The 14015-nt window shown below is 37.2% G+C and overlaps 1 protein-coding gene across 1 annotated transcript in view; it reads left to right on the top strand.

Moving 5' to 3' along the window:
• Nucleotides 1–14015, top strand: part of EFCAB13 (EF-hand calcium binding domain 13) — a 315250-nt gene that overhangs the window by 96557 nt on the left and 204678 nt on the right. The window contains exon 17 of the mRNA XM_060395750.1: nt 6925–7068. Coding sequence (XP_060251733.1) covers nt 6925–7068 — 144 coding nt within the window. The remainder of the gene's footprint in view (nt 1–6924; nt 7069–14015) is intronic.

The raw sequence follows: 14015 nt of genomic DNA on the forward strand, positions 1-14015 counted from the left end.
TGTTCAGTTCTAACTGTTGCTTCTTGACCTGCATACAGATTTCTTAGGAGGCAGGTCATGTGGTCTGGTATTCCCATCTCTTTAAGAATTTTCCACAGTTTTTTGTGTACCACAGAGTCAGAGGCTTTGGCATAGTCAGTAAATCAGAAGTAGATGTTTTTCTGGTACTCTCTTGCTTTTCTTATGATCCAACAGATGTTGGCAATTTGATCTCTGGTTTCTTTGCCTTTTCTAAATCCAGCTTGAACATCTGGAGGTTCAAGCTAAGTTGAAGCCTGGCTTGGAGAATTTTGAGCATTACTTTGTCTAGTGTGTGAGATGAGTGCAATTGTGCAGTACTTCAAACATTCTTTGGCGTTGCCTTTCTTTGGGATTGGAATGAAAACTGACCTTTTCCAGTCCTGTGGCCACTGCTGAGTTTTCCAAATTTGCTGGCATATTGAGTACAACACTTTCACAGCATCATCTTTTAGGATTTGAAATAGCTCAGCTGGAATTCCATCACCTCCACTAGCTTTGTTCCTAATGATGCTTCCTAAGGCCCACTTGACTTTGCGCTATGCCTGGCTCTAGGTGAGTGATCATATCTTCGTGGTTATCTGGGTCATGAAGATCTTTTTTGTATTGTTCTTCTATATATTCTTGCCACCTTTTCTTAATATCTTCTGCTTCTGTTAGGTCCATACCGTTTCTGTCCTTTTTTGTGCCCATCTTTGCATGAAATGTTCCCTCCTTATCTCTAATTTTCTTAAAAAGATCTCTAATCTTTCCCATTCTATTGTTTTCCTCTATTTCTTTGCATTGATCACTGAGGAAGGCTTTCGTATCTCTCCATGCTATTCTTTGGAACTCTGCGTTCAGATGGGTATATATTTCCTTTTCTCCTTTGCCTTTAGCGTCTCTTCTTTTCTCAGTTATTTGTAAGGACTCCTTAGCCAACCATTTTGCCTTTTTGCACTGAAGAAGGGAATGGCAAACCACTTCAGTATTCTTGCCTTGAGAACACCATGAACCATATGAAAAGGCAAAAAACCAGACAAAGATACCACAAAAAAGAAAATTATAGTCCAATATCTGTGAGAAATATAAATGCAAAAATCCTTAACCCAATATTAACAAAATGAATGCAACAATATATTAAAAGGATCATTCACCATGACCAGGTGAAATTTATTCCAGGGATTCAAGGATGGTTAAATGTCTGCAAGTCAATCAACATGATACACTACCTCGTGTGCTGTGCTGTGCTAAGTCACTTCACTCATGTCCGACTCTGTGATCCCATGGACTGTAGCCCACCAGGCTCCTCTGTCCATGGGATTCTCCGGGCAAGAATACTGGAGTGGGTGCCATGCTCTCTTCCAGATAATGTTCCCAACCCAGGGATCAAACCAGCATCTCATGTCTCCTGCATTGGGAGGGTTTTTTTTTTTTTTTACCTCTAGCACCACCTGGGAAAACCTGATACACCACCTTAATGAAGGATAAAAATATGTGGGCATCTCAATTGATACAGAAAAAGCATTTGTAGAGTCAGTGATCATTTATGATAAAATCTCTTAGTAAAGTGGGCACAGAAAGAATGTACCTCAACATAATGTTCCCTTCAGTTCAGTTCAGTTCAGCCACTCAGTCGTGTCTGACTCTTTGCTACCCCATGAATTGCAGCACGCCAGGCTTCCTGTCCATCACCAACTCCCGGAATTTACTCAGACTCAAGTCTATCGAGTCAGTGATGCCATCCAGCCATCTCATCCTCTGTCATCCCCTTCTCCTCCTGCCCCGCATCCCTCCCAGCATCAGAGTCTTTTCCAATGAGTCAACTTTCGCATGAGGTGGCCAAAGTACTGGAGTTTCAGCTTCAACATCATTCCTTCCAAAGAAATCCCAGGGTTGATCTCCTTCAGGATGGACTGGTTGAATCTCCTTGCAGTCCAAGGATCTCTCAAGAGTCTTCGCCAACACCACAGTTCAAAAGCATCAATTCTTTGACGCTCAGCTTTCTTCACAGTCCAGCTCTCACATCCATACATGACCACTGGAAAACCATAGCCTTGACTAGATGGACCTTTGTAGGCAAAATAATGTCTCTGCTTTTGAATATGCTATCTAGGTTGGTCATAACTTTTCTTCCAAGGAGTAAGCATGTTTTAATTTCATGGCTGCAGTCACCATCTGCAGTGATTTTGGAGACCCCCAAAATAAAGTCTGACACTGTTTCCACTGTTTCCCCATCTATTTGCCGTGAAGTGATGGGACCAGATGCCATGATCTTAGTTTTCTGAATGTTGAGCTTTAAGCCGACTTTTTCACTCTTCTCTTTCACTTTCATCAAGAGGCTTTTTCGTTCCTCTTCACTTTCTGCCATAAGGGTGGTGTCATCTGCATATCTGAGGTTATTGATATTTCTCCCGGCAATCTTGATTCCAGCTTGTGATTCTTCCAGCCCAGCATTTCTCATGATGTATTCTGCGTATAAGTTAAATAAGCAGGGTGACAATATATAGCCTTGACATACTCCTTTTCCTATTTGGAACCAGTCTGTTGTTCCATGTCCAGTTCTAATTGTTGCTTCCTGACCTGCATATAGGTTTCTCAAGAGGCAGGTCAGGTGGTCTGTATTCCCATCTCTTTCAGAATTTTCCACAGTTTATTGTCATACACACAGTCAAAGGCTTTGGTATAGTCAATAAAGCAGAAATAGATGTTTTTCTGGAACTCTCTTGCTTTTTTGATGATCCAGCAGATGTTGGCAATTTGATCTCTGGTTCCTCTGCCTTTTCTAAAACCAGCTTGAACATCTAGAAGTTCATGGTTCACGTATTGCTGAAGCCTGGCTTGGAGAATTTTGAGCATTACTTTATTAGCGTGTGAGATGAGTGCAATTGTGTGGTAGTTTGAGCATTCTTTGGCATTGCCTTTCTTTGGGATTGGAATGAAAACTGACCTTTTCCAGTCCTGTGGCCACTGCTGAGTTTTCCAAATTTCCTGGCATATTGAGTGCAGCACTTTCACAGCATCATCTTTCAGTATTTGAGAGAGCTCCACTGGAATTCCATCACCTCCACTAGCTTTGTTTTAGTGATGCTTCCCAAGGTCCACTTGACTTCACATTCCAGGATGTCTGGCTCTAGTTGAGTGATCACACCACTGTGATTATCTGGGTCGTGAAGATCTTTTTTGTATAGATCTTCTGTGTATTCTTGCCACCTGTTCTTAATACCTTCTGCCTCTGTTAGGTCCATACCATTTCTGTCCTTTATCGAGTCCATCTTTGCATGAAATGTTCCCTTGGTATCTCTAATTTTCTTGAAGAGATCTCTAGTCTTTCCCATTCTGTTCTTTTCCTCTATTTCTTTGCATTGATAATGAAGGCAAATATGAGAAACCCACAGCTTTTATCATACTCAATGGTAAAAAATTAAAAACTATTCCTTTAAAATCAGCAATAAGATAATGATGCCACCCTTATTCCACACAGTATTGAAAATCTTAGCTACAGCAATTCAGTTCAATTCAGTTCAGTTGCTCAGTTGTGTCTGACTTTTGCGGCCCCATGAACTGCAGCATGCCAGGCCTCCCTATCCATCACCAACTCCCGGAGTTTACTCAAACTCATGTCCATTGAATCACTGATGCCATCCAACCATCTCATCCTCTGTCATCCCCTTCTCTTCCTGCCCTCAGTCTTTCCCAGCATCAGGGTCTTTTCAAATGAATCAGTTCTTCACATCAGGTGGCCAAAGTATTAGAGTTTCAGCTTCAACATCAGTCCTTCCAATGAATATTCAGGACTGATCTCCTTTAGGATGGACTGGTTGGATCTCTGCAGTCCAAGGGACTCTCAAGAGTCTTCTCCAACACCACAGTTCAAAAGCATCAATTCTTTGGTGCTCAGTTTTCTTTGTAGTCCAACTCTCACATCCTTACACGACTACTGGAAAAGCCATAGCTTTTACCAGATGGACCTTTGTTGGCAAAGTAATGTCTCTGCTTTTTAATATGCTGTCTAGGTTGGTCATAACTTTTCTTGCAAGGAACAAGCATCTTTTAATTTCATGGCTGCAGTCACCATCTGCAGTGATTTTGGAGCCCAAGAAAATAAAGTCTCTCACTGTTTCGATTGTTTCTCCATCTATTTCCCATGAAGTGATGGGACCAGATGCCATGATCTTAGTTTTCTGAATGTTGAGTTTTAACCCAACTTTTTCACTCTCCTTTTTAACTTTCATCAAGAGGCTCTTTAGTTCTTCTTTGCTTTCTGCCATAAGAGTGGTATCATTTGCATTTTGATATTTCTTCCGGCAATGCTGATTCCAGCTTGTGCTTCATCCAGCCCAGCTTTTCTAATGATGTACTCTGCATATAAGTTAAATAATCAGGATGATGATATACAGGCTTGACATACTCCTTTCCCTATTTGGAACCAGTCTGTTTTTCCATGTCCTGTTCTAACTGTTGCTTCTTGACCTGCATACAGATTTCTCAGGAGGCAGGTCAGGTGGTCTGGTATTCCCATCTCTTTAAGAATTTTCCAGTGATATTGGCCCGTAGTTTTTTTTTTTTTTTTTGTGTGTGTGTGTGGCATCTTTGTCAGATTTTAGTATTAGGGTGATGGTGGCCTCATAGAATGAGTTTGGAAGTTTACCTTCCTCTGCAATTTTTGGAAGAGTTTGAGTAGGATAGGTAGTAGCTCTTCTCTAAATTTTTGGTAGAATTCAACTGTGAAAACCAATACAGTGTAAAACAAAATAGAGTAAAATTAAAAAAAAAAAGAATTTTCCACAGTTTGTTGTGACCCACAAAGGGTTTTTCATAGTCAAGAAAGCTATCACAATTAGGCAAGAAATAAATAAAAGGCATTTATATTGGAAAGAAAGAAGTAAAACAGTCACTATTTGAGGATGATATGATTTTATATGTAGAAAACCCTAAATACTCTGCTATTAGAAAACTATTAGAAATAATAAACAAATTGGCAGGGTACAAAACCAATATGAAAAAAAGTCTAAAATTTTGAAACTCAGGAGTCCAACTCTGCACAGTGGTCTAGTAACATTGGACACAAACAGAGAAGAACAAAGGAGTAAAAATGTACATTGGAGAATGGATAGTTTCCTCTTCAATAAATGCTGTTGGAAAAACTGGACACCCACACACACACACAAATAAAACTAGACAACTGTCTCACACAACAGACAAACATGATTTTAAGTCCTGAAGCTATAAAAACTCCTAGAAGAAAACATAGGCTGTTCATTCTTTAACATGTCTTAGCAATATCTTTTTGGATATTTGTTCCTAGGCAAGAAAAGCAAAAATAAAAATGAACTAATAGGACAACATCAGACTAAAAAGATTCTTCACAGCAAAGGAAACCATCAACAAAACAGAAAGACAACCTACCAAATGGGAGTAGATATTTGCCCATGCTACATCTGATAAGGAGTTAATATCCAAAATATATAAGTAACTTACACAACTCAACAACAATAACAAAAACTGACTTTAAAAATGGGAGAGAAGTTGAATAGACATTTTCCCAAAGAAGACAGATAAATAGCCAAGAGGCACATAAAAAAGTGTTCAGCATCACTAATTATTAGGAAAATGTAAAAACCTCCCACCTATTAGAATACCCATTATAAAAAGACAAGAAATAAAAGGTGTTGGTGAGAAAGTGGTAAAATATTGGTGGTGCAGTCACTGTGGAAAAAAAGCATGAAGATTCCTCAAAAAAATTAATAATGGAACTACTATATGATTCAGGTGTACCACTTCTGGGTATTTATTCAAAGTTTATAAAAACTAATTCACAAAGGTATATGCACCCCCTAAATTCATCACAACATTATTTAAATTATTAAATTAAAGATATGAAAACAACTCAAATGCCCATCAATGGATGAATGGATAAAAAACGTGTCACACACACACACACACACACACACACACACACACACACACACACTGAAATACTACTCAGCCATAAAAAAGAAAAAATAATGCCATTTTGCGGCAACATGGATGGACCTTGAGATTATCATATTAAGTGAAGTCAGTCAGAAAGAGAAAGACTAATATCACATGATATCACTTATATTTGGAAGCTAAAAAATAGTACAAATAAACTTATTTACAAAAGTTAAATAAATTCACAGACATAGAAAACAAGCATGGTTACTGAAGAGGAGGTGGCTGATAAATTAGGAGTTTTAGATTAAAATATACCCACTGCTATATATAAAATAGATCACCAACAAGGATCTACTATATAGTATAGGGAACTAAACTCAATATCTTATAATGACCTATAAGAGAAAAGAATATATAAAAGCAATGTATGTATATATATTGAATAATAGTGGGTTTTTACAGAAATTTTGCAGAAACCAAACTTTTGCCCAACTAGTGATGCTGGGCTTTCCTGGTAGCCCAGCTGGTAAAGAATCTTACTGCAATGCAGGAGACCCCACTTTGATTCCTGGGTCAAGAAGATCCCCTGGAGAAGGGATAGGCTACCCACTCCAGTATTCTTGGGCTTCCCTTGTGGCTCAGCTGGTGAAGAATCCACCTGCAATGCGGGAGACCTGGGTTCAATCCCTGGGTTGGGATAATCCTCTGAAGGAGGGCATGGCAACCCACTTCAGTATTCTTGCCTGGAGAATCCCCATGGACAGAGGAGCCTGGTGGGCTACAGTCCATGGGGTTGCAAAGAGTTGGACTGAGCGACTAAACACAGCACAGTGATGTTAAATTTTGCTGATTGATTAATTGGCTTCTAAAAGCAAAGCCTATTGATATGTTTTAAAAACTTTTAAACTCAGAATTCCTTCTGTAATACACCTAAGCTGTGTGCAAGCTAGGATGTTAACATTTTACACAAACTTCATCATCTGTTCTCTGTTCTTTATGTGTTTACAGATTTATATAAAGAGATTACAACTCTTGAAAAGATCAGAAATGATAAGATGCCTATAAATGAATTGAGCTCCCGATTCTTGAGTGCTGGAGTTCCATTAAGCAACAAGGCATTCCAGGAGATTCTGAATGAAACATCTACTGATGGTCAGTTTTTTGAAAGAACAGTCTGTATTGTTCTGAGCTTTATGAAACCTTAGTTTTACTGTGTACATGGAATATCTGTTGTGTATGTGTATATTTTAGACAAACTAGTTCTTAGAAATAAAATGAGAACATAGGCATATTGAAAACTAATTAAAATTAACTTTTTCTGGAAATATTTTTAAGATATATCTGTTTATCTGGCATCAAACCTATAAAATGTATATATCAGTATTTAATTATTTAAGCTGAATAAGTTAATCTAATTAGATTTTCCCCTTTCCTTTGAGAGAACAGATTATGGGTAAAAGTATACAGCATACTAAAAATCAGAGACATTACTTTGCCAACAAAGGTCCGTCTAGTCAAGGCTCTGGTTTTTCCAGTAGTCATGTGTGGATGTGAGAGTTGGACTATAAGGAAAGCTGAGCACTGAAGAATTGATGCTTTTGAACTGTGGTGTTGGAGAAATTCTTGAGAATCTCTTGGACTGCATGGAGAGTCAACCAGTCCATCCTAAAGGAGATCAGTCCTGGGTGTTCATTGGAAGGACTGATGCTGAAGCTGAAACTCCAATACTTTGGCCACCTGATGCGAAGAGCTGACTCCTTTGAAAAGACCCTGATGCTGGGAAAGATTGAGGGCAGGAAGAGAAGGGGATGACAGAGAATGAGATGGTTGGATGGCATCACCAACTCGACGGACATGGGTTTGGGTGGACGCCAGGAGTTGATGATGGACAGGGAGGCCTGGCATGCTGTGGTTCATAGGGTTGCAAAGAGTTGGACATGACTGAGCGACTGAACTGACTGATTTTAAATTAATTGGTTTTTATCCAACTACTTTTCAGAAATTATAAAATTTGCTCACCCACCTTTCTCTGTTATGGTTATTTAATAATTATTAGCATTTACAACTTGCCATTTCATAACCCTTATACTTTACTTTTTAGAAATTGGTGAAGTAAATCTCAAACAAATTTTGGAAACTTTTAACACAAGTAAGCCAGTTTCTGAATTTAAAGATGAGTCAATAACTTTCCTTTTAGATATTTGTCATAGTTTGCATTGTATTTTGTCATTATTTTTAAGTGCTGTTGTGAGTTATAAATGGCATACAAATAAACTATATTTTATGATTAAAGTGCACAATTTGATAAGTTTTGACATATACATATACTTATGAAACTGTCATCACAATCAGTAATGAGCACATTTAACCCCTAAATTTCCCCATGTCGCTTTGTAATCTCTCCTGCCTTTCCATATCCTTCTTCCCATCCCCAGGGAAGCACTGATGTACTTTCTGTCAGTAGAGATTTGTTAGCATACCCAAGGTTTTATACAAATGGAGTACTCTTTTTAAAAAAATTTTATTTATTTATTTATTTTGGCTGCTCTGGGTCTTTGTCTCTGCTTGCAGCCCTTCTCTAGTTGCCGTAAGTAGGGGCTACTCTTTGTTGTGTTTCAAGGGCTTCTCATTGTGGTGGCTTCTCTTGTTGCCGAATATGGGCTCTGGGGCATGTGGACTTCAGTAGCTGCAGTGTGTGGATCAGTAATTGCCACTCCTGGGCTCTAGAGCACAGGTTCAGTAGTTGTGGTGCATGGGCTTACTTGCTCCATGGCATGTAGGATTTTTCCGGGCCAGAGTGATAACCCTTGTCTCCTGTGTTGGCAGGCATATTCTTTACCACTTAGCTATCAGGGAAGACCAATGGTCGTACTTTTTTTGTTTTCTGGATTTTTTTCACTAAGAATAATAATTTTGAGATTAATTTATGTTGTACCGTGTATCAATAGTTTATTCTTGTTTATGACTGAATTGTACTCCATTTTATAGATATACCATAATTTATTTACTTATCTACTGAAACACATTAGGTTGTTTCCAATTTTTGCCTATTACAAATAAAGTTTCTATTTGTATAGACATATGCTTTAATTCTCTTGGGTAACTGCCAATTATTGATTGGATACTAGGTATGTATTTAACTTTTTAAGAAACTGCCAATTTCCAAAGTGTTTACACCATTTTACATTCCCACCAGCAATGTAAGAGAGTTCCACTTCTTCCAGAATTTTGCCAATGCTGGATATAGTCTGTCTTTTAAATTTTAATCATTCTAATAAGTGTATAGCTATATCCATTGTGGTTTTAGTTTGCATTTCCTTAATGACTGATGCTATTGACCATCTTCTCTTGTGCTTGCTTTTTAGCTGTATGTCTTCTTTGGTAAAGTATCTGTTCAGGGCTTTTCCCCACTTTTTAAGTTGGATTTTAAAAAAATTTTTGTGAATATTCTGGGTACAAGTCTAGTATACAATGTATACCTAGCAAATATTTTCTCTGAGTCTTTTGCCTATCTCTGTATTTTCGTTTTCTTAACTGTCTTTAGAATAGCATTAATTTTTATGAAGTCTAATCAGGTTTTTTCTTTTATGCATTGTGCTTTTGGTTTTATATACATGAAATCTTTGCCTTACCAGGGGTTAAAAAGGCATTTTGGTATGTTTTAGTCTAAAATTTTATGGGTTTTCGTTTTGCATGTTAGGCACATGATCTATTTTTAGTTAAATTTTGTATATGAAGTAAAGTTTGAATCAAAGTTCTTTTATTTTTTTACGTATGGATATCCATTTGTTCCAGTACCATTGTTGAAAAGACTATACTTTTTCCACTGATTTGTCTTTGTACTTTTATAGAAAATCTCACACACACACACACACACACACACACACACACACACAGAGTTGACCATCGAGCAACACAGGTTTGAATGGGTTGGGTCCACTTATACATGGATTATTTTGAATAAATGTGTACTATAGTAGTATACAATCCAAAGTTGATTGAATCTGCAGATGTAGAACTGTGAATATGGGAGACCAAACGTAAAGTTATATGTGGATTTTTGATTGTACAGATCAGTGCCTCAAACCTCACATTGTTCAAAAGTCAACTATATATATATATATAGCTTCCCTGGTGGCTCAGATGGCAAAGGATCTGCCTGCAATGCAGGGAGGTCTGAGTTTGATCCCTAGGTCGGGAAGATCCCCTGGAGAAGGGAATGATTTATCCACTCCAGTATTATTGCCTGGAGAATTCCATGGACAGAGGAGCCTGGTGGGTTACAGTCCATGGGGTTGTAAAGAATCAGATATAACTGAGCAACTAACATACACACGCACACACACATATAAACATATGTGTGTGTGTGTGTGTGTGTGTGTGTATATATATATCTCCAGATTCTCTATTCTGTTTTATTGGTCTTTTTTCTATCTTTACACTAACAACAACATTGCCTAATTACTATAACTTTCTAATAAACATTGAACTCTGTTAGGTTGAATCAGTTCTCCAGCTTTTCAAAAGTTTTGCTGAATCTTTCTTCCTGGGGTTTGCAGCTCTCTTTCCAATTTCCTAAAATATAAGCAGATAATCCAGTGGTAAGATGAGAGCTATGTTTATAAATTTCCAAGTATCTCAGTCAACAAGCTCCAGAATTATAGGAATATATGTATGGGCACAAGTGAGAAAGAAGGGTTATGATTTAGGCTGCTCCATATTGGGTGTGAAATTCATTTGTTTATTCATTCATAGATGTATTCATTTCACTCATTCATTCAATAAACTCATTCATTCAATGAAAAAAAAGAGTTGTTTTGGCTACTGTAGGTCTCTTTATATCACCATACGAATTTTAGAACCAGTTTGTAAATTTCTACAAAAAAGCCTAATGGAATTTATTAGAGAAATGAAGGAGCTCATGAATTAAGATTTGTTGGAAATTTTTCTTATCTAAGAAATTAATCCTGTAACTTTTTTTATGTATTTGTATTTTGCCTCCTTAAAATTTTTTTTCTATAGTCTCTTAGGAAACTAAGGATTCTGATCCGAATAGTGACTTTGAGTGTATGATGATTTGTATAACTTGGTGATAAAGCAGTTAGGAACATGGGTCTAATCCTGAGGATCCTGTTTAGAGGAGAAAACTCCTAGAGGTTTAGCTAAGGCCCAGAGGAATGCAGAGTGCTTCAGCTTGAAAGAACCTCTAGCATTTTTATTTTCCTCAGAGAAAAATCCTTTTATCTATTTCCTATAATCTTGAAACTTTTCAGTCTGTATTTCATCTACATTTGTGGCATTTGACCCTTGTATATAGATATCTTTTAGGTTAAAAAGTAAAGGCCATTTCTTTTAGGCAAAATATATTTCTAAAAACAGTACTCTCACAGTTTTGGGGTACTTTTAAAGAGAGTAGACGTTATGAGGACTAAGCAAAAAAAAGGCAGGAAAATATTTTTAAATAGAAGAAAATTCAGGGATAATAGCTTTGTATTCTGAAATTTGAATAGTTTCTTAGAGATAAGCTCTGAAATCTCTCTCAGTGACCAAAAAAATTTGAACATTTCCTTACAAGATGCAATAATGGCTATATTTAGATTTTTTAATATAAATTTATTTATTTTAATTGGAGGTTAATTACTTTACAATATTGTATTGATTTTGCCATACATCAACATGAATCCACTATAGGTATACACGTATTCCCCATCCTGAACCCCCCACCCTCCTCCCTCCCTGTACCATCCCTCTGGGTCATCCCAGTGCACCAGCCCCAAGCATCCAGTATCATGCATTGAACCTGGACTGGTGATTTGTTTCATTATATTTAGATTTTTTTTTGTTTGTTTTAGAAAATATTTATTAAATCTTGAAATGATTCTGTTTTTTTGTTTTGTTTTTTATTTTTTAAATTTAAAAATCTTTAATTCTTATATGCATTCCCAAACATGAACCCCCTCCCACCTCCCTCCCCATAACATCTCTCTGGGTCATCCCCATGCACCAGCCCCAAGCATGCTGTATCCTGCATCAGACATAGACTGGCGATTCAATTCTTACATGATAGTATACATGTTAGAATGTCATTCTCCCAAATCATCCCACCCTCTCCCTCTCCCTCTGAGTCCAAAAGTCCGTTATACACATCTGTGTCTTTTTTCCTATCTTGCAAACAGGGTCATCATTGCCATCTTCCTAAATTCCATATATATGTGTTAGTATACTGTATTGGTGTTTTTCTTTCTGGCTTACTTCACTCTGTATAATCGGCTCCAGTTTCATCCATCTCATCAGAACTGATTCAAATGAATTCTTTTTAACGGCTGAGTAATACTCCATTGTGTATATGTACCACAGCTTTCTTATCCATTCATCTGCTGATGGACATCTAGGTTGTTTCCATGTCCTGGCTATTATAAACAGTGCTGCGATGAACATTGGGGTACATGTGTCTCTTTCCATTCTGGTTTCCTTGGTGTGTATGCCCAGCAGTGGGGTTGCTGGGTCATAAGGTAGTTCTATTTGCAATTTTTTAAGGAATCTCCACACTGTTCTCCATAGTGGCTGTACTAGTTTGCATTCCCACCAACAGTGTAGGAGGGTTCCCTTTTCTGCACACCCTCTCCAGCATTTATTGCTTGCAGATTTTTGGATCGCAGCCATTCTGACTGGTGTGAAGTGGTACCTCATTGTGGTTTTGATTTGCATTTCTCTAATAATGAGTGATGTTGAGCATCTTTTCATGTGTTTGTTAGCCATCCGTATGTCTTCTTTGGAGAAATGTCTATTTAGTTCTTTGGCCCATTTTTTGATTGGGTCGTTTATTTTTCTGGAATTGAGCTGCATAAGTTGCTTGTATATTTTTGAGATTAGTTGTTTGTCAGTTGCTTCATTTGCTATTATTTTCTCCCATTCAGAAGGTTGTCTTTTCACCTTGCTTATATTTTCCTTTGTTGTGCAGAAGCTTTTAATTTTAATTAGATCCCATTTGTTTATTTTTGCTTTTATTTCCAGAATTCTGGGAGGTGGATCATAGAGGATCCTGCTGTGATTTATGTAGGAGAGTGTTCTGCCTATGTTCTCCTCTAGGAGTTTTATAGTTTCTGGTCTTACATTTAGATCTTTAATCCATTTTGAGTTTATTTTTGTGTGCGGTGTTAGGAAGTGATCTAGTTTCATTCTTTTACAAGTGGTTGACCAGTTTTCCCAGTACCACTTGTTAAAGAGATTGTCTTTACTCCATTGTATATTCTTGCCTCCTTTGTCAAAGATAAGGTGTCCATATGTGTGTGGATTTATCTCTGGGCTTTCTATTTTGTTCCATTGATCTATATGTCTGTCTTTGTGCCAGTACCATACTGTCTTGATGACTGTGGCTTTGTAGTAGAGCCTGAAGTCAGGCAAGTTGATTCCTCCAGTTCCATTCTTCTTTCTCAAGATTGCTTTGGCAATTCGAGGTTTTTGTATTTCCATACAAATCTTGAAATTATTTGTTCTAGTTCTGTGAAAAATGTGGCTGGTAGCTTGATAGGGATTGCATTGAATTTGTAAATTGCTTTGGGTAGTATACTCATTTTCACTATATTGATTCTTCCGATCCATGAACATGTTATATTTCTCCATCTATTAGTGTCCTCTTTGATTTCTTTCATCAGTGTTTTATAGTTTTCTATATATAGGTCTTTAATTTCTTTAGGTAGATATATTCCTAAGTATTTTATTCTTTTCGTTGCAATGGTGAATGGAATTGTTTCCTTAATTTCTTTTTCTACTTTCTCATTATTCGTGTATAGGAATGCAAGGGATTTCTGTGTGTTGATTTTATATCCTGCAACTTTACTATATTCATTGATTAGCTCTAGTAATTTTCTGGCCAAGTCTTTAGGGTTTTCTATGTAGAGGATCATGTCATCTGCAAACAGTGAGAGTTTTACTTCTTCTTTTCCAATTTGGATTCCTTTTATTTCTTTTTCTGCTCTGATTGCTGTGGCCAAAACTTGATAAATTTAAAAAAATCAAAATCATTCCAAGCATCTTTTCTGACCATAATGCGTTAAGATTAGATCTCAATTACAGGAGAAAAACTATTAAAAATTCCA

The sequence above is a fragment of the Ovis aries genome, chromosome 11 (genome assembly GCF_016772045.2).
Source record: "Ovis aries strain OAR_USU_Benz2616 breed Rambouillet chromosome 11, ARS-UI_Ramb_v3.0, whole genome shotgun sequence".
In the NCBI taxonomy this organism is placed as follows: Eukaryota; Metazoa; Chordata; class Mammalia; order Artiodactyla; family Bovidae; genus Ovis; species Ovis aries.